The sequence below is a fragment of the Melozone crissalis genome, unplaced genomic scaffold (assembly GCF_028551555.1).
Source record: "Melozone crissalis strain CALT ecotype California unplaced genomic scaffold, PUWL_Pcris_2 ptg000045l_1, whole genome shotgun sequence".
Classification (NCBI taxonomy): Eukaryota; Metazoa; Chordata; class Aves; order Passeriformes; family Passerellidae; genus Melozone; species Melozone crissalis.
The window spans coordinates 28,412,050-28,432,299 of record NW_026535823.1 but is presented as its reverse complement, the minus strand read 5'-3'; the positions used below and the strand labels follow the sequence as shown (position 1 = coordinate 28,432,299).

General features: G+C 49.5%; 2 protein-coding genes across 2 annotated transcripts; both read left to right on the top strand.

The window, feature by feature from the left end:
* The first annotated feature begins 2,035 nt into the window (after positions 1 to 2,035).
* DHCR24 (24-dehydrocholesterol reductase) lies at positions 2,036 to 11,538 on the top strand. The gene is made up of 9 exons (XM_054285516.1): positions 2,036 to 2,327; positions 3,413 to 3,568; positions 4,019 to 4,124; positions 4,370 to 4,488; positions 4,583 to 4,846; positions 5,540 to 5,683; positions 6,624 to 6,821; positions 7,576 to 7,754; positions 9,348 to 11,538. The coding sequence occupies exons 1-9, from the start codon at positions 2,070 to 2,072 to the stop codon at positions 9,499 to 9,501; spliced, it is 1,578 nt and encodes a 525-aa protein (XP_054141491.1). The 5' UTR covers positions 2,036 to 2,069; the 3' UTR covers positions 9,502 to 11,538.
* A 4-nt stretch (positions 11,539 to 11,542) lies between these two features.
* On the top strand, positions 11,543 to 19,875 carry PARS2 (prolyl-tRNA synthetase 2, mitochondrial). The gene is given in 4 exon segments (XM_054285519.1): positions 11,543 to 11,588; positions 11,591 to 11,641; positions 12,621 to 12,752; positions 18,112 to 19,875. Coding segments are annotated over 4 exon segments (1,650 nt in total). The 5' UTR covers positions 11,543 to 11,548; the 3' UTR covers positions 19,539 to 19,875.
* Positions 19,876 to 20,250: the final 375 nt, after the last annotated feature.

The following is a 20,250-nucleotide window of genomic DNA, read 5'->3' as shown; positions in this document are numbered from 1 at the left end:
TGGCATCAGTACCTACACGAGCAAGTTGACCATAATCTGAACGTGGTTCACTCCTCTGCTTTAAAGGAGTTTCACATCCCAATCTTTGAGCTCACCTACCCCCTTCCTGTTGCCTAGAGCCTTACAAAAACAAGAGCAAAACATGAAAAACATTATAAGCACTTGTAATGGTTCTTCATAAAAACAAGTTCAAAATAGTATTTACACTGAAGGCATAAATATCCCCTTATGAATAAATGATGCTGTTATTCAATAAGCCCAGAGCTTGATCACATTCAGATCAGGAATAATTATTTAGGTCCTTCAGAGAGGTTAAAATAACCTCCCTTAGAAGCATGGGAACCTTCTTTTGCATGAATAATTTCCGTCAGCAGATGAACTGATAAATAAAAGCAGATAACATCAACCAGCTCAGATGCAAGAAGAGCTAGTGAACAGACTAGGCACAAGTGCAACAAATATAATTTGGCTATAAATAAATTTAGTCTGGAAATTAGGAGACCCTTTCCAAATATGAGAGCTGTGAAGTCTCAGTCTAGTCCTTCAATAAAAGCCGTGGGACAAACCCAAAAAAGCAGTAAGCTAAAATTTCCATCCCTGGAATTGTTCCAGGCATGTTGCATGGGGGCCTGAGCAAACTGTTCTAAGGGAAGGTGGCTCTGCCCATGGCCAAAGGGTTGGGATTAGGTGATCCTTAAGGTACTTCCAACCCAAACCATTCTGTGAATGGTTCCATGAAATCCTGAAGTGGGCTTCACAACAAAGCCTTCCCTGTGTCTGAAGAGGGCTGAAAGGTGTGGCTGGGCTGCCACAGCTGAGCTCTGAACCTCGATCCCTCCCTGCCTGAAGTTTCCCTCTCCCAGCTATCAATCATCTAAAGGACAAGGTCAGCATTTCTCCTGCTGACACTTGTGTCACATCACCGTGGCTGTGTCCACACGGAACACCTGCATTCCATGTTCCTCTCTGAACTCAGCCTTTGCCATTCCAGAGTCCCTGACAGCACTGGCTGTGCCAGAACCTCCTGGGGGTGTCATTGGACCTCTGTCACCATCCTCTCAAGCAGCACATCCCTGGAGGGATTTTAACTTCAAAAAACAAAGTCTCATCTTTCTCACAGACTCTATTTATCTTGTGTGACATGGTTCCACCATGGATAGGAGTTTTCTGCCAGGGTTTTAGAGAGCAAGCTGTGTTTTGGAGGAAGATGTCCCTTTCTTTATTCTAGAAATGGAATTGCTGGCACTTTGGAGACACCTGCACTACCAGGTTCTCTAGTGCCTACAACACCAGAGGGGTGCACAGGTGAGCGGTGCACAGGTGAGGGATGCGGAGGTGTTTTGCTCCAGACCCCAACCCAAAGGCGCCAGGGTGCATCCCTTGCTCAGGGGACACGGTCACCACAGAACCACCACGGGCCTGTCCCCACCCTGACCGGGGAGTCCCCTCTGCCTCAGCCCTTGTCCTCTGCCCTGTGTCCCACACAGCCCTTCCTGGGGGTCTGATCCGGCTCCCCGAGCCCTTTCTGGGGTCTGACCCTGTCCAGTCCCCATTCCCAGCCCTGTCCCGGTCCCCATTCCCAGCCCTGCCCGGGGTCTGACCCTGTCCAGTCGCCATCCCCAGCCCTTCCTGGGGTCTGACCCTGCCCGGTCCCCATCCCCAGCCCTGTCCCGGTCCCCATTCCCAGCCCTGCCCGGGGTCTGACCCTGTCCAGTCGCCATCCCCAGCCCTTCCTGGGGTCTGACCCTGCCCGGTCCCCATCCCCAGCCCTGCCCGGGGTCGGAGTCGGCCCCCCCCAGTCCCCCTCAGTCCCCAGGCGGTGCCACCCCCGCCGCGGGGGGGGGGGGGGCCCCGGTGGCCGCGACGATGAGGGGGAGCGCGGGGCCGGCCGCGCGGAGCCAATCGGCGCCCTCAGCGCCTGGTCCGATCTCCTCGGAGCTCTCCGATTGGTCGTCTCCCTCCCCTCGCCTCACTTCTCGGCCAATGGTGGCGGAGAGGCGTGGCGCGGGCGGCGAGCGCGCGAGCGGCGGGCGCGGCATGGCGGGGTCCCATAAGGGCGCGCGGCCGTGATGGAGCGCGAGCGGGTGGTGGGCGTCATGTCGGCGCTGTGGTCGGTGGGCGCGGGGCTGCTGCTCCTGCTGCTCTGGGTGCGGCACCGCGGGCTGGAGGCCGTGCTGGTGCACCACCGCTGGGTCTTCGTCTGCTTCTTCCTCATGCCGCTCTCCATCCTCTTCGACATCTACTACCAGCTGCGCGCATGGGCCGTGTGGCGCCTCCACAGCGCCCCGCGGCAGCACGCCCAGCGCGTCCGGCACATCCAGGAGCAGGTGAGGCTTGGCCGGACCTCGGCACCGCGGGGGTACCGCGGCTTTGTGAGGGAACAGCGTGTCCTTGTCCCGCTCTCTGTCCTCCCCCTCACCCCGCCATTCCGCACCCGGGGCAAAGTCCAGCGGAGTGGGGGAATGCAAGGGAATAAGCGCCAGCGGGGCTTTCAGCCTCCTTCAGGGCTGTGTCCCGCTGGAACTCCTGTGGAACTCGCTCCCTGCGCTGCTGGTGTGCTGTGAGCCGGGCTTGGCCGCAGCAGGCTCAGGGACACACGTGTGTGCAACATGGGAGCACATCAGTGTCTGCACCGCAGGCTCTGGAGCGTGTTCTGCTTCCCCTCACACCCTGCTGCTCACACCGCCAGCTCCTGGAGCTGCTTCGTGGCCAGATTAAACTTTTCCTCCGCCCAGAAATGCAGATGTGCGTAGTGATTCTGTGCTCTCTGCTGTTTGTGGTAATTCTGTCACGTCCGCTTCTGTTTCCTGCCTTGTCTGTCACATCATGGATGCAGATGGGTGTTCATGTGCATGGAATTATTCTCATAGGGGTTGGGGTTGTTGGCTGGGGTTTCTTTACCAGCTGTAGTAGCAACTCAGCTCTGAGGAAAATGCAGTTGTTTGTTCTCTGGCTGTTAACCACTGTGGCTTTGCAGAATTCATATGGCTTACACATTTTCCTTCCCAACTTTTTGTAGAATCCTAGGAGGCTTTGGGTTGGAAAGGGACCTTAAAAATCATCTTATTCCAACCCCACCTGCCATGGGACATCTTCCACTGGACCACGTTGCTTAAGGTTGATTCCACTAGACCTGGTCATTTGGAGGCTCAGACCACTTTTTGTGTGTTTTGGGTTAGAACTGAGATTGTAACAGCAATAATACCTCCCTTAGAGGAGGGTTTTTTAAACTCTGTTAGTGTCTTGTTATCCTTCTGAATCCTTCCCCCAAAAGAAAACCCCAGAGCTACAGGATATTAAAAGTGTATCCTCTACATAACTAAACCACTCTGGCCATACTTTATTTAGGAGTTCAGAGGGCTGCAGAGAGGCTTCCAAAGCATCCCTGGTGTGAGAGTTGTTGCCCTTGCAGGTGCGGGAATGGAGGAAGGAGGGCAGCAGGAGGTACATGTGCACGGGCCGGCCCGGCTGGCTGACGGTGTCACTCCGAGTGGGCAAGTACAAGAAGACCCACAAGAACATCATGATCAATTTAATGGATGTCCTGGAAGTAGACAGTGAAAGACAGGTAACAAATCCCACCACAAAGCATGCACTCTAATGGATTTTATACTTTTCTTCACGATACACAGAGCTGAAGGGATTAGATTCCACAAAGAGCAAAATTTTGTGGCAGAGCTGTCACATTTCAAGGGTTTGCAATGTGGGCTTGGATTGTTCCATCTGAAAAACCCAGCATATGGAATTGCTTGGCTTTTACGTGCTGAAGTCTGAAAGACCAGATTGATTTATGGGTTTGGGCACTGAGCAACAAGATGTTGAGGCAGAGGAGGAATCACTAAACAGTTCCCACTATTTTTAGCAGCTCTCTTAGGAAAGTGAGTCTCTGAGTTCTGATAACAGATGGAGGTGTATCCAGTTAGCCATGTTTTGTCATCATTAATGCTGAACTCTTTAATTTATATTTGTTGAGAACTTGGGGGTGGATTTTGTTTTGCTTTTTTTTTTTTCTTTTTAGGTTGTTCGTGTGGAGCCTTTGGTGACCATGGGCCAGCTGACTGCATACCTGAATCCCATGGGCTGGACCATTCCTGTGGTGCCAGAGCTTGATGACCTCACAGTAGGTAAGGATTGCTGATGACAAGAGACTCACTAATTTTGCTGCACTTCCATTAGGGTTTTTTAATTGTGTTGTTTTAAAGGTTCTAGAAATAGTCTGTTGAGCCTTATGTTCTTTGTGGTATTTATGTTATAAGCACTTTTTTTTTTTAATACTCTTAAAAGAACTTATAAAGTGGAGGTTGCTGTCATAAATCACCCACATTTTGGAGTGTGTTTCATTTGATTTGTTGTGTGCTCTCTTGATAAGGTGGCCTGATCATGGGAACTGGCATTGAGTCTTCATCCCATATCTATGGACTTTTTCAGCACACCTGTGTGGCCTATGAACTTGTTCTTGCTGATGGAAGCCTTGTGAGATGTTCACCAGTAAGACAAAATGTTACTTTGCTATCATTTACAATGTCATTGACAGTTATTGGTGTGGATATATGATTTAGTATGACATACATACTTTTTGCAGACTGAAAACTCAGACCTATTTTATGCAGTGCCTTGGTCTTGTGGTACTCTGGGTTTCCTGGTTGCAGCAGAAATAAAAATGGTTCCTGCCAAGAAATATGTCAAAATACATTATGAGCCAGTGAGAGGACTGCAGAAGATTTGTGAGAAGTTCACTGAAGAGTCTAAGAAAAAGGAGAATAGTTTTGTGGAAGGACTTATGTATTCCTTGGATGAAGCAGTCATCATGACAGGAGTCCTGACTGATGAAGCTGAGCAAAGCAAGGTAACTAAAGGGAAGTTACTGACAATAAAAAAAATATTCCCAAAATCTAACTGAAGCTGTGCTAGGATAAAACCATTATAGAATTGGAACACTCTCTTAACCTAGGATTAAAATTTGGATCAGTCCATCAGAATATTTTAATTCCTACTATGACAGAATCTGTTCTCTAAATCTCTTTTATTGGTGAGAAATGACCCACTGATTTCATTGTTCTGAGGAGGAGGAAGAGGAGAAGGATCTTTTCTCATAGACTGAACAATGCTGCTTTGAACTGCAGTTATTGACAGTAACTCTCTTCCTAGCAAGCTTTTAATGCTGATAATATCAATAAAAACACATCAGGGCATGCACAGGAGGGTCCTGCTAAGTGTTCCTGCAAGCCTCCATCTGGATGTTTCCTCTCTGTATGTGAGATTTTGGATTAATGATGGGTTAGAGATTGGCATTTTGGGAATTCAGTTCTGTCACATTTGTGGGCTCTTAAATAGCTTGTCAGTGGAAGCCTTGCTTAAACCTTAATGGCAAGGAAGCTAAGAAGGAGCCTTGCAAGTGGGGTGAAGGCTTCCAAAATGCCTTGTGACAGTCTTATCCAGAGGATATAACAAAGATTCCTCCCAGGAAAGGAATTTGGGGATGTACTCTGTTGTCTAGCAAGGTGTAACTCTTACCTGATGAATTCTTGTTTTCTTGTAGATTAACAGAATTGGCAACTACTACAAGCCATGGTTCTTTAAGCATGTGGAGAAGTATTTGAAAGCTGACAGGACTGGAGTGGAGTACATTCCTTCCAGACATTATTACCACAGACACACTCGCAGTATCTTCTGGGAGCTCCAAGTAAGACCAGTTCCAAAATTCAAATGTATCTGCAGGAAAGTACCCTGCCCCTTCACAGTGTAGGTACAATCTACCTTCTTCCCCTTGGCACCAACTTCTGTCTTTAATGGCAGAAAAAAATGGCAAAGTTTATGGCAAAATTACAAGTCCTGCATTTGAGTGCAGCAAATCCAAAGGCACTTCTTGACATATAAGGTGTTGTACCAGAAGCTCCTAATTTTTGGTTTAGTGCTTTTCTGAATTTAGGTCTTAAGTATGTATTTCAGCATTAAATCACTACTGAGTGATTTCCAAATTCAGATGGTGGGAAAAACATGAATGTGAAATTCTGGCTGAAAAACTGCCCCACCTAAAGGAATTACATAATCAGGTCATTACTTAGAATTTCATAAATATGTTTGTCGTGTGTAGTTACACAAAACTTGATTTGGCATTCTGAAATATTCCTGTTACTACATTTTGAATCTCTGGAGTGAGGTACCAGATCCTTTCAGCTCCTGCAGAAGGTAAACAGCAGTTGGCTGTGCGGGTGGTAATTAAGATTTTACAGCTTTAAAATGCTATTGAGAAATTTGGCTATTTTCTTGCAAAACTTCTGTAAAGTTAGCTCCTTTTGCACTCTTCCCTTGGCTGTTGCAAGATAATAGCCTGTTGCTCTTTTTATTTTCTGAAATTATTTGGGGCTGGGTGTGTTGTGATTCATACAACTGCAAATCAGTGGGAACCAGAGGAGGCTTGGGGCGAGGCTCTGTAGCCAAGTGCAGCCCAGGCCCCTCTAATTTGCTAATTTGTGTTCTAGTACTTCAGCAAAGTATCACCAATTAAATTTATTGGAAATCTGGCTTAATATTGCCCTGAGGGCTCTGAAGTGTTCTTTTGGTCCAGTTACACATTCTTCAGTCAGAGTTTTTTTGTTTTTTTTTTTCTTTCCTCTTTGAAGGATATCATTCCTTTTGGCAATAACCCCGTGTTCCGTTACCTGTTTGGCTGGATGGTCCCCCCAAAAATCTCTCTGCTGAAGCTCACCCAAGGAGAAGCCATTAGGAAGCTGTATGAGCAGCACCACGTTGTGCAGGACATGCTGGTGCCAATAAAGAGCCTTGAAAAATCAATCCAGACCTTCCACGTTGACCTTAATGTAAGAACTCATCTCCTTAGAACTCAGCAAATCTTGGGTTGTTTGTGATAAGCAATGGGACTGCTGTTGTTAAGACATAATATCCTGCTTGTGCAAAAGGTCATTATTGTGTCCTGGGGAGTGCTGTGCTTTGTGAGGCCCTGATGCAAGGCTGCAGCAGAAATAAACACGGCTTTCTGAAAAAGAGAAACATTAAAGAAAAGATTCAAGCTTTGGTAGAAGCTGACACTTCTGAAAGATTTTATCACTTACTAAAATATGAGCTTCACCTAAAATGATTGGTGGTCTCACCAAGCACCAACTGTGGAGCTTCATTTCCCTTTCTTGCTTTTATTTCTGAATTTATTTTAGATAGGGTAGAATTTCAATTTTGATTATTTCAGTTTTGGACTGACCTGGAAAAGAAAACATTTCCTTCTCTTTTTGCTCAGAATGTTTATTCAGTTGTTGCTTTGAGATCAGGGGTGGTTTATTTGTGGGTGTTTTTGGATTTTTTTTTCCCTTTTAATTTCAAATGTTTAAGGGGAGGAGATGTAATTCTAGGAGGACATTTTCAATCTATTTGTGTTATGCTCATTAGAAAGTGCAGCTAAAAACAACACCAGGACAGCTGAGAAGGAAGAGCTGAATGCAAAAGTTTCAGTCCAAGACTGGGAGAAAGTTCTCTTAACTCTTTATTTTGCCACATTTATTAAAAATCTTAAAGGATGATTGTGTCAAAAATAAATTATAAAGTGTTTTCCTGCCCCTGCAGGTTTACCCTATTTGGTTGTGTCCTTTCATATTGCCCAACAATCCTGGTATGGTCCATCCCAAAGGAAATGAAGCTGAACTCTACGTGGATATAGGAGCTTATGGAGAGCCCAAAAGCAAACAGTTTGAAGCCAGGGCTTCAATGAGGCAGATGGAAAAGTTTGTAAGAAGTGTGCACGGGTAAGGACCCCACTCCTCAGAACACTGATAATGTCACATATAATTCACACCCATGTGGGTTAATCACAGCTGTTTATCCCACAGAACTTTAATATTTAATACTGCATTAATTTAACAACCACAATAATTGAAAACTAATTTAAATTTCTAATCTGGTGAGTTTTAAATATTATTTCATTTTATTATTTGATTGCAAAACCAACCAAACAAAAGGACACAGTGGCTGAAGTTATTGTGGTGTAGTTGGGAGCTGGGTGACTTCAGATCACCTTTCAGCTCCAGGCTGCTCTGGGAGCAGAGTCTGCTGCTACAAAATACATCCTTGGAATATTCATTCCAAGGAGTGAATCATTGAGGAATCCCAAAAGTTTGGACAGCCTCGCTGGCTGCCCTTGGGACCGTTCTCCGTGCAGTCCTTGCAGCATCGCGGAGCCGCTCGGCCCCGTCCTTGCACCGGGCTGTCCTTGCCCAGGGGCCAGCCTTGGCTGTCCCTGCAGTCAGTCAGTCCCTGTGTGCTGGTGGCTCTTCCCTCCCTCAAAACTTGTGCTCCAGAGCTTCCTTTTCCCTGCCTGGGTTCTGGTTGCACAGGACCACAGTAGGCGTGAGGCATGTGCCCACCATCTGTCACGGACTCGAGCCAGCCGAATTTGCTGGAGCGGTGTCAGTGGAGGAGCAGCCACAGGCTGGTTTCTCAGGAACAAAAAGCAACTCCATGGTATTTTTACACCATCAGTCTAATTTATCCCCATTTCTGTTTTGACCTGCTTCTCAGTCTAACAGTGATCATGTCCCATGTGGCTGAGCAATAATGGCAAGGCTGCTTCGAGATGATTTGGGGACTGCAAATGACTTCAAGCTGCAAGAAGTGATTTGCCAGAGAACAAAGCAACCCAAAGTTAATTTGAAGCTTTTTTTTCATTAACTTGAAATTAAGATTTTCATTTAAAGCTCTTTACTGACAAAGTTTGGTCTGTTTTCTACCTGTCACTGGGAAATGAACAATGGGTAAATGCTTAATCTTCCAGTTTCATAATCACACAAAACAATAGAGCTTCTGTGTTAGGTTGTATTTTGCTGCTGTACTCTGGTGGAAGCTGCAGCTTAGAGAGCACACTGTGGGAGTGAGGAAGAGTCCACAGCTGAAGAAGGATTTAATTTGTAAATGGACCTTTGTTACACCATGCTTTGTTTGCACTATGGATTTATCTTCTTGGCCTGGTCTCATTTTGCCTTCTTAGTTCTGTTCTTAATGTCCAGAGAAATGAAAAAGTCAAAGGATGTATTGTTACATCTGTCTCGAATGGATATTGTAATGCAGGCAAATATGAGATTCTGTGATTGTACCTACATGAATCCTAAGAAAATAGGCAGAAAAAAAATTTTAAAATCCACAAAACGTAATTGGCTGAGTGTCCCAACATAATCCACGTGAGCTATTGTATTTCCTTGTTTTTAAAAGCATTGTTGATGTTTTTGTTTTGTTAAGTATTTGCTATTCATATCTTGCACTGAATTTTTTTTTAATACTCTATATCAAATCTTATGGCTCAATTAACACTGAATCTCTGTCTCTTCTCTTTCCCTTCTCTCCAGTTTCCAGATGCTGTATGCAGATTGTTACATGACCCGTGAGGAGTTCTGGGATATGTTTGATGGCTCGTTGTACCACAAGCTGAGGGAGGAGATGAATTGCAAGGATGCCTTTCCAGAAGTGTATGACAAAATCTGCAAAGCTGCAAGGCACTGAGCCTGGCTGAGCTCACCAAGCAATCAGGGAAAGAGGAATTTACCTATAGCTAGTCAGTATATCCTTTAAAAAAAAAGCTTTATTGCTCTCCAAATAAGCTCATTCTTATTGATGTTTAAAGGTATGAATTCCTGCTTTACACATTTATGTTTAGTATTTCTTGGTATGTTTTGAAACCAGTTTTCCAAACTCAGAGTGATTGTTTTTAAGAAATCTGAAGTGCTAGCCTTTGTATCTAATGTAGTGACATAGGTGAGTTCACCTATTTCCAGGCAGAAGAAAAATAATGGGAATGGATGAAGACACTGGAGTTACACCAGCTATATTTAACATGACTTCTGAAAAACAGGAGGGGGGGCTCAGAAATAGGTGCCAAAGCTGAACACATTGTCTAATTAATCATGTTTTTAAGAACATTTGCCTCCAGTCAGTGTCCTGGAGCAGCTCTGCAGTGGCTCGTCCCCACTCCATCCTCCTGCCGCTGCATGATGGTGGTGCTGGGCTGCTCTCCTTGTCCTGCAGGGCAGCTGAGCTCCCCAGGCCTGGCTTCTGCTGGAAAACTGAGCACTGAGGTGTGAAGAAGATGCTTTTTACTTGTGCCTATCAGATTTGTACTGATTTTGATTATGAAGTGTGAGTGGATGTAGGTTTTTTTAGGTGTTTTGTAGTTGGCCAACAGTGCATTGGTTTTTTTTTTTGCCCCAAAGTATCAATGTTCTGGCTTTGTAGACCACGGAAGAAGAATTGCTGCTATTTCATATAGCCAAATTTTAATTTCTTTGTGGGTCAGTTTGGTTGGGTTTCTTTTGGGTTTGTGGTTTTTTGGGGTTGTTTGGTTGTGGCTTAATTTTAGTGCCTTATAAGTACTCAGTTGGAGGAAGATCTGGCTCATCTCAGATTGTTCTGTCCTGGCCTGTTGGGAGAAGGAAGTCAAGGCTGCATTTTTAGGAGGTTTGTTAGAGCAAGTGGCTGTGGATAAGAACTCTTGATGTGAACCTGGATACACACAGGCTTTGGTTCTGACTTGAGTGACATTTTTACTTTTCATTTTAGCTGGGTTAGGTTGATAGGCTTTGTAAAAGGGCTGTTTCAGTCACCTGGAGAGGGAATAACAGCAAGTACTGTTAGTTCACTCTTCTGCTGCTCGCAGGTGAAAATGGCACAGTCGTGGACTTGATACACTTGAGTGTAGAAGCGTGGAGATGTTTTCACCCTGTAGCCAGAATCAGGGTTCCAAACCAAGCCTGTGTCTTGTCCAAGCAGTACTGAAAATTGTTACTTGAAACCTTACTGAGCCTGATGGAAAATAATTTTCTTGAGGTTTGTGTAGGGAGTGACACAGAGAACTTCTCAAACAGTTACCAGTGGGAGGTGTAATTTTATTATGCGTGCTAAACCAATGATTTTATTTATTGATAGATGGATGTTTAAGGTCCAGATGAAACCAATGATAAAGCAGTAGCAGGAATAAGCCTGGGCTGTAACTCAGTGATAAAAGTAAGGTGCCCCCTCAAATCCTGCACAGGGGCAGCATTCCATGGGGAGACACAGCCAGTGCAGAGCGTCCTCAGTGCTGCCCGGGCCCTGGAGCTGTGTCAGTGATCCAGGAGTGCCTGCCACACCTCCTGGCTGCACCAGGGGCACACAGGAAGGCAAGTGTTGATTCTCAGGGTGTGACCTGCCTTCCTGCCCCCACGAGGGAATCGTCCCTGGGGTGAAGCTACGATTAGCCCAGTGCTTGTATAGCCTGCACAGAGCAAGAATGGTTTGGTTAGCTTTGAAAGGGCAATGTTAAAACAGCTAGAGGATATGCAAATACTTCTACTTAGGCTGTGTTCCACTTATGTACTGATGATCTTTAGGTATGCACTGTGTTTGTTTTTTCACACCTTAATTTATTGGCAAACTTTGTATGCTGTGATGGGGTGCTGCACTGTATCAGTCACACACATGCACACACACCATTGCTGTTGCTCTTGGTTTTTGGTTGTATGGGCTGTTGAAAATAAAGCTCTGGCCGGCGTACTGTTCCAAGGAGTGTCTTTTAATGAGTGCTTGCTTGCTTTTCAGCAGCTGTTTATCATTTCTCTCTGCTTCTTGTGTTGTTCCACATGGCCAGTGATTACTGAGAAAAGTCTGGGTGAGACACCCAGGGCATTGTGAGGGAGGTAGTGGGAGGTGATGTTTGTAGGAATGTCTTTGAAGTCTGTGAACCTTCACTTATCTTTTCCCCAAGACACACCTGCAATAAAAGAAATACCTCACAGCTGAGCCTTTAACCCTTCACTTATGCCGCACTAGCTCCCCACAGCTTCATGATGCCAATTGTCCCGATTTTTTACACACACCACTTCCTTCTTTCCCTGTGACATTTTGTCTGAGGAGGACAAACTCCCATTTTGCATTTAGGTGATACCCATTGACAATGGATAATTACTTCATTCTTCTCATTTCATGCTAATAAATCTAATCCCTGCCTTGAATGAGCAGCCAAATGTGAGAGTCGAGACTCGGTGCACTCTTCAGCCTGAGGACTTTCACCCCCACCTCTTCTGTCTCCTTGATAAACGTCGTCATGCAGCTCTGTAGGCTCATGGGAGGTGCTCCTGCCCCTCCCTGCTCACAGCTGTACACCTTCTCCCAGGGTGCACGCTGCTCTTTTCCCTGCCAAGTGCCTCAGCCCTGCTGAAGCTGCAGTTCAGGTGCCAAAGCCCTTCCGTGCTGGCCTGGGCTCAGGCTGCATTGCACAACCCTCCTTTGTGCCCTCCCTCACCCACATCACTGCTCAGGCATTTCCCTTCTGAGCCCTCCCAGGCATTTCCCTTCGGAGCCCTCCTCCTTGGGAACAATGGCCAGGATTTCCTTAAATCGCCGGAGTTTTACCTGCGTTCCATTATCTCCCCCCACCAAATGATAATTGCAGATTAATTAGCATACTTAATCAGCCATACTAACGTGTAATTACACCTAGATTTAATTATTCCTGTCTGGTCTAAACACTTCTACAACACCAGATAAACTTAACTCTAAGAGAACAACATGTTCCCATTACACTTTTATGGCCAGCTTTTGTTGCTACTGACATTTTCTGCTCATCTCAATTTCCCCGCTGCCTCCAGGGTTTCATTCCCTGCTCGGTAGCACCTCCAGGTTTTCATTCTTTGCTATGGTAACCCTTTTTCAGACCCACTTCTCTGTGGAGTTGTGGTGGACCTGGAGCTACTCAGGTGTGGTAGCACCACCCAGAACAGGTATGTGCAACTCCTCTGGGTGGTAGCAGAGTTTGGGAGGATGTGTTTAACCCTGAGTGAGCTGTGTGTGCCATCACACCTTCCTTGGGAGCATGTGCAGGATCTGGCACCTTCTTCTCATGTGTGTAATTTCTCTAAAGTCCCAGCTGAAAATAGTTAATTACTGCTCAATTGCAGTGTCATTGCCCCTTCCTTTAAGTCTCTGTGTTCAGCCAGGCAGAGAGAGGACAGGGAATCCTCTCTGTCATGCTTCCTGTCATCCCTGTCTATCCTAGGGAAATTCCAGCAGTTTGTCTCTCTCGTCCTTTGCTCCTGGGCCTCCCCAGCTCCCATCCTGTGTGAATTGCAGGCTCCTGGCTGCTCCTGAGGTTCCCCCAGTTTGAGAAAGGAGCAGGCTGAGTGTGCCAGCAGCTGAGCCACTCACCTCAGCAAGTGATCCAACAACAGGGGCACATCTTAACCAAAGGGAGCCACACTGCAGGGCAGGGAGGAGGACCCAGCACCCAGGGAGAGCCCCCAGTCCCCTCCATAGCAGGCCATAAAGAGCTGATTATCCCTGCAGGCTCAAGCTCACTCACCAGTCCCCTCCTGCCAGCTGCAGAGAAGGGCAGCAGTGTCACAACCTCCCCACTCAAGTGTAATCTGAACGTTCCCCACCAATTACCAAGATGTCTTGACCTCTTTCAAGCTGCCTGTTCCTCACTCAGCTGGATAAAGGAGAGAAGCCATGTGGATTCCTGCTGTTCATCCCTAGCCAAGGTGGACTATTTCAGACTAAAGCCTTCCCTGTCTGCTTTGAGCCCTTTAGGCTTTGTTCTGGTTCTCGATGGGGAAGCTCTCCAAAAGATGAATACAGCTCCAGGAATGGGTACTGAGGGAAGGGCTCCTACCTGCACTGGCTCTGCAATGTGCTGCTGATGCTGCTAGAGGAAAAGCTGGCTTTTAAGCAGCAGAGTATGACTTTTTTTGAGGATACAAGGAGCTCCTGGCACCTAAAAGGATTCAAACCCAGCTGCCCTCATCCATGAAGTGCATCTGCTTGCTTGCAGGTGAAACAGAGCAAAACTAATGGGAAGGGTTGTCCAAGCATCCCTTGAAAAGGGCAAAGGCCTGAGGATGCAGGCAGAGGCAGTGTGGGCACTGCTGAGCTCCTGCCAGGCTCACCTGCCTGTGGGCAGCATGTGCTCCCTGCTGTATCACCAGGATATTTCGTGAAAAATCCCTTCGCCAGGATTTATTCTCCTGTCAAGATGAGAAGCTTCAGCTCCTCCATGTTTTGCTCCTCTGGAAAGTGATTTGGAGAATTGTTTAGCCAGCATGTGAATTGTTTTTAATTAATGGCCAATCACAGCCAGCTGTCTTGGTCTCTCTGAGTCTGTCATGGGTTTTTATTATTCGTTCTTGTCTAGCCTTGTCATGTCTCTTTTCCTTTAGTATAATAATATAATGTAATATAATATAATATAATATAATATAATATAATATAATATAATATAATATAATCAGCCTTCTGAGAACTTGGAATCAATTCTTATCTCTCACCTCGTCCTGGGACCCACAACACCACAGCCCTGCTGGGTGCTCAGCACATCCTGTGCTTCCACCCCAGGCTGCTCCCAGCTGGAGCTGGGTGTCCTGGACCATCCTGTGCAGGGAGCTGCTTCCCAGCGGGCACAGACAGTCTGGGAGGTGAGAAGAGCTACCCCAGTAAGTCCAGCTGCCCCCACACATCCAGCTGTCCCCTGGCTGCCCGTGTCCCCAGGACTGCCTGCAGCCACACGCTGACAGCTCTGGTCCCCAAGGGGATGGTGGCAGCCCTTGCCATGGCAACCATCACCGTGGCACCCAGCATCTCCATTTCCCAGGGAATGTCTCCTCCCCTGGGCAGGCAGGGCTGGAAAACAGCAGGGAGAAAACAAAGTGTTGTCTGCTCAGGGGCAGCTGTGGAAAGCACCCGAGGGTTACCCCAGAGAGAGCCCCTGCACCTTGGGGAGCTGCCAGGCTGCAGGGGCTGTGCTGAAATTTTATATTCCCCAAGGGGCAAATCAAATCCACTGGGCATAAAATCATTGTCCTGCAGTTACAGTAACATCACTGAAGGGGATCAAATCGGTGAGCCAAGGGGGTGAGCCAGCACTGTGGGGTCACAGGCCCTACAAGCTGTGTCTGTGTGTCTGTCCACGGGTGGATGGGATGTGCCACCCCCCCTGTGCCCACCTTGAGCCCAAACTGCAAATCCTCTGCAGGATGGAGAGAGGTTTGACCACGGAATGACTTGGCCTCTCACCTGCCCTGACTTCTCTTCCCTAGCCCTGCCCTGGTGCTACCTGGGGCTGCTGCTGGAAAGGGAAGAACCATTTTCCACCAGCCCAGTGGCTCCTCTCACACTGACCCCTTGATCTCTTTGGTGCTGTGCCAGGCACTGATTCAAGCCAGCTGCTGCTGCCTGCTTGGTCTCTCATTTATCCTCTCCCCATCCTCAGCGTTTTCCCTCCCGGAAATCCCTCGGGGCAAGGAGGGAGGCCCCAGACAGGAGCTGAGCCCCTCCTGTGCAGGGCACGCCTCTCCCAGGCCACTCTTGTGGCCCCAGTGCCATAAATCAGCCCCAGCAAAGCAGCAGGGGAGCAGCTTGGTGAAAGGCTGCAGGGACAGCAGTACCTTTATTAGGTTCCCTCAGCACAGCTGGAAAAAATAAGGAGCCCAGACAGGCTTTCAGGCACATAACCCCCGAGCTGAGCCCTGCACTCAGTCCTGTCTGCTGATTTAATAAGAGATCAGCTTTCCCCACAGACCACGTCTCCTGTGCAGCCTTAAACCCTCCTGGTTAAAACACTGCCCCGGAGAATCAATCCAAGATGGTTTTGTCCCTTTGATCAGCACAGCAGGTAATAAGTCACCGATGGAAATGTGTTTCCCTTCTCTGGCTCCAGCAACAGAAATGGAGACAACCCCTCTGTCCTGAACTGCCTGGTGAAAATCTCACAGTGCCTGGGGAGATGGACAAAAGGGTTTGCAGAGTGGCTCTGAGGTCCCCATGGACACACAGCAGCACCTGGGTGTCCAAGGTGTGAGCAAATTCCCTTCCCACAGGATCCATCCTGGTCTCCAGCCTCACAGACAGCCACAATTAGCCAGCAGTGCCTAATTGTGGTGACAAACACGGAGGGAGAAGTGATTGCCTGACAGAACCAGGGCAGGCTGGGCTGGGAGCTGCCAGGAAACCTGGGCCAGATCCCAGCAGGAGCTGCTGAGGGACTGCTTCAGCTCCCTCTGGGCACACGGGGTGTTGAGTCACCTGGCAGAACTGGCTCAGCTCTTTAATGACTTTAATGCTTCTAGATAACCCGGAGCATAAAGATGTGCTCTTTAATTCCTTGCTTTTGCTCATTTCCAGCCCTCTGTAAACATGAGGATTTCACATTATAAAAGAATTGTGAAGATTTCTTCAAATCCCATTTTTAAAATGAGGATTCATTCTTATTTCTCTATATTTAAAAAGGATTATTTAACTCTTCTTTGAAGTGCTGTCTCCTACTCCAGTGGAGTACTTTACTTTCAAGGACCCTTTTTGTTCTGTCCTGGCTCTATTCACTGTTTTTTACTGTTACACGAGGGCAGGCACTGTGCAAGAACTGTTCCTGCTGGACAGAACTCCTGGGCCAAACTTGGAGTTTGACCTGGATGATGCCATTCCCAAAGTGCAGCTCCTCAGGGACAAACAGAAAACATTTGGCATTGAGTGCTTTGGGCAGGTCATTGCCCTGGCGTGAAAAATGCGTATTTTATGATTGGCTTTTCGCAAATACTAAAATGAATATTATATGTGTTGTGTTAGAAAGTTATGCTGTATTAATTTTTTGAAGTAGTGTGTTAAATATAGTTTAGGTTATAACAATGTTAAAATATATACTTTTTTTTTAAGAAAGGACTCGCAGCGAGATAGCAGCCACAGGACACCTAAATCTTTTAGAGAAAATTAATTTATTGCTCTCTTATTGAGTTCTTCCCACCCCGCTCAGCCATGAAGACACCATCAGGATTAAGAGGAAGAGTTGACGATGACCAGACAGAATCCTGTGTTTGAATGGAATTTATGCATCATGTATGATCTCTATGAATATGCAACAGGCTGTTGTTTTTAAGGGTCAATCCTCTGTTAACATGTGTTATTTTTTGGGCTTATTTTGCCCAGAAAAAGGTACCTGGACTGTCCATAACTATTTGTGTCTATTGTCTCATATTGTCCTAATCCAAGCTGTCCAAATTATTACTACTCTGATTATATTGCTATTTTTATAACCATTTTATTACCATTAAACTTTTAAACTTTTAAAAACAAGCGATTGGCGTTTTTCACACCCCACGACCAGGGGGGGAGGATGGGGCTGGCAAAGCGTTCTCTGAGGTGATGAACGTCACATCTTCCAAGGGCAGGACGGACAAACGGCCACTGTCCCTCAGAGGCGGTGGGACGGCAGCGAGCTCCACAGCAGCAGCCTGTCCCAAGAACTAGCACCTCCTCGGCTTTCCAAGCCTTGGAAAGGCGTCCTAATTAGGAAAGGACGCCCAAATCGCGGTGGTGGCATTCCTGTGTGAGTCCAAATCGTGACGGTGCCATTCCTGTGTGGGCCCCGTCCCGGTGCTGCCCACCGTCCCCTCACGCCCCAGCCGCTCCTCCCGCCCGCCAGGGGGCGCCCGCCGCGCCCGCCGGAACCAGAGAGAGCGGCGCGCGCCGCCCAGCTCTCCCCGCGCGCGCGCGTCTCCGCCCACGTGACAGGGAGGGGCTCCCCATTGGCCGCGCCGGCGGGGCCGGGCGCGCGCCCCCGCGGGTGTAAGTGCGCGTGCGGGTGTGCGTGTGCACGTGTGCACGTGTGTGTGAGTGTGTACAGGTGTGTGCGTGTGCAAGTGTGTGAGTTCTCAGGTGTGCGTGTGCACGTGTGTCAGTGTGCGTGTGTGCACGTGTGTCAGTGCTCAGGTGTGAGTGTGCGCTCAGGTGTTCCCCCGCGGCATCCCCACCTGTACCATACCCCATACCTGTACGCCCCGGAAGGTGTTCGCTCCCGCGTGTGCAGCCAGGTGTGTGTATGCGGGTGTGCCCGTGCCGCGTCCGTGTACCTGTGTGTCCCGGACAGCGCGCAGGGCGGTGTGAGCGCTGTACAGCGCTCGGGTGTTGCCAGGGTACCTGTATGTGCATACCTGTGTGCGTGCCCAGGTGTGCCCGTGCAGCATTCCCGTGTCCGTTTAGTGACCTGTGCATCCGACTGAGAGCGCTCAGGTGTGCGTGTGTCCTTGTGAGCTCTGGTGCCCGTGTGCCGGTGCTCGCAGCCCTGACCCCGCTCTGTCCATTGTCCCTCCACAGCTCTCTGTGCCGCCATGGAGGCCTTGCTGAGGAGCTGCCGAGTCCCGGCGCTGGGCGCCCGTCACGGCGGGGCCAGGGCCCGGCATGTCGGCACCGCGGGCAGGGCCCGGCGCCTGCTGCTCTCGCAGCTCTTCCAGCCGCTGGCGCTGCCCACGGGCGGCCAGGCGGGCTCGGAGGGCCGGCCCGGGGAGCCCAGCTGCCGCAGCCAGCGGCTGATGCTGCAGGCAGGGCTCATCCACCCCACCAGCCCCGGCTGCTACTGCTACCTGCCGCCCACCGTGCGTGCCATGGAGAAGCTGATCAAGCTGATGGACCAGGAGATGCAGGCCGTGGGCGGGCAGAAGCTGAACCTGCCCAGCCTGTGCTCGGCGGAGCTGTGGAGAGCCAGCGGCCGCTGGGACCAGATGGGGCCGGAGCTGTTCCGGCTGCTGGACCGGCACAAGCACGGCTACTGCCTGGGCCCCACGCACGAGGAGCTGGTGACGGCGCTGGTGGCCTCGCAGAGCGGCCTGTCCTACAAGCAGCTCCCGCTGCGCCTCTACCAGGTCACCAGGAAGTTCCGCGACGAGCCCAAGCCGCGCTTCGGCCTGCTGCGCAGCCGGGAGTTCTACATGAAGGACATGTACACCTTCGACAGCTCCGAGGAGGCGGCTCGGCGCACCTACGAGCAGGTGTGCGCCGCCTACTGCCGCCTCTTCACCCGCCTGGGGCTGCCGTTCGTCAAGGTGCGGGCGGCCACGGGCAGCATCGGAGGCAGCACGTCCCACGAGTTCCAGCTGCCGGCGGACATCGGCGAGGACAGGCTGCTGCTGTGCCCTCAGGGTCACTTCGCGGCCAACGTGGAGACACTAAACACGGAGCAAACCTCGTGCCCTGAGTGCGGGGAGAGGCTCAACGAGACCAAAGGCATCGAGGTGGGGCACACGTTTTACCTGGGCACCAAGTACTCCTCGGTGGCCAACGCCGTGTTCTCCTCGGCCGAGAACAAGCCGCAGCTGGCGGAAATGGGCTGCTACGGCCTGGGCGTCACCCGCATCCTGGCGGCCTCCATCGAGGTGCTCTCCAGCGAGGACAGCATCCGCTGGCCCAGCCTCATCGCGCCCTACCAGCTGTGCTTCATCCCCCCCAAGAGGGGCAGCAGGGAGGAGGAGGAGGGAGCGGCGCTGCTGGAGCAGGTGTACGATGAGCTGGGCCAGGTGCTGCCCCAGCTCGCCGGTGAGGCGGTGCTGGACGACCGGAGCCAGCTGACCATTGGCAAAAGGCTGAAGGATGCCCAGAGGCTGGGCTACCCCTACGTGGTGGTGGCTGGGAAGAGGGTCTGTGAGGACCCCCCAGTCTTTGAGGTTTGGGATCAGAATGCCGGCAAGGTTTTGTTCCTCACCAAAGAAGGGGTCATAGAGCTGCTGAGTAAAGTGCAAGTGCCTTGAATGGCTCCTCTCTGAATCCGTCATGTCTGCTGCAGTGAGTTCATCTGAGCAGCCCTGGCGATGGCTCTGGGTGAGCAGAGGCAAATCCAGCTCATGTCAAAGCCAGCCATGGTGTCCTGCAGGTGTGCCAGGTGCTGAGGTTGAGCTGGAATCAGCACACATTCCACCACAGGGCTGGGGATGTTCCTCCCTCTGGGTACAAGTCCCTGGAAGGTGCTTTTTCCAGCACTTGTAGCCTTGTGTGGCTGTGGGAGCACTGGCAGGGCCATGCCTTCACTGCCTGGCAGGGACAGACTGGCCGTGGCCTCTGTCAGGACAACAGGACAGACAAAACCGCCTAGGGCACAGGAGGGCTGCCACGTTCTCAGCATGAAGGATTCTAAGAGAGACAAAGGAAGGCGACTTTCCTCTGTTTGCTGTGGCAGGGCTCCTATGAGGAACTGCTTGGTGCCATCCCAGCAGCACTAACGGGACAGGGAGCTGCTTGCAAGGGTCACCTCACCCTGTGCCACAGCTCCTTGGTCTGAGATCTAGAGATCATGAGCAACACTGTAATAAAATCCAGAATCATTTATGTTGGAAAAGGCCTTTAAGATCATTGAGTCCATTAACCTGAGCTGCCAAGGCCACCACTAACCCGTGTCCCCAGGTGCCATACCCACTGCCCCTTAAACCTCTCCAGGGATGGTGACTTGACTGCATCACTTCCCTG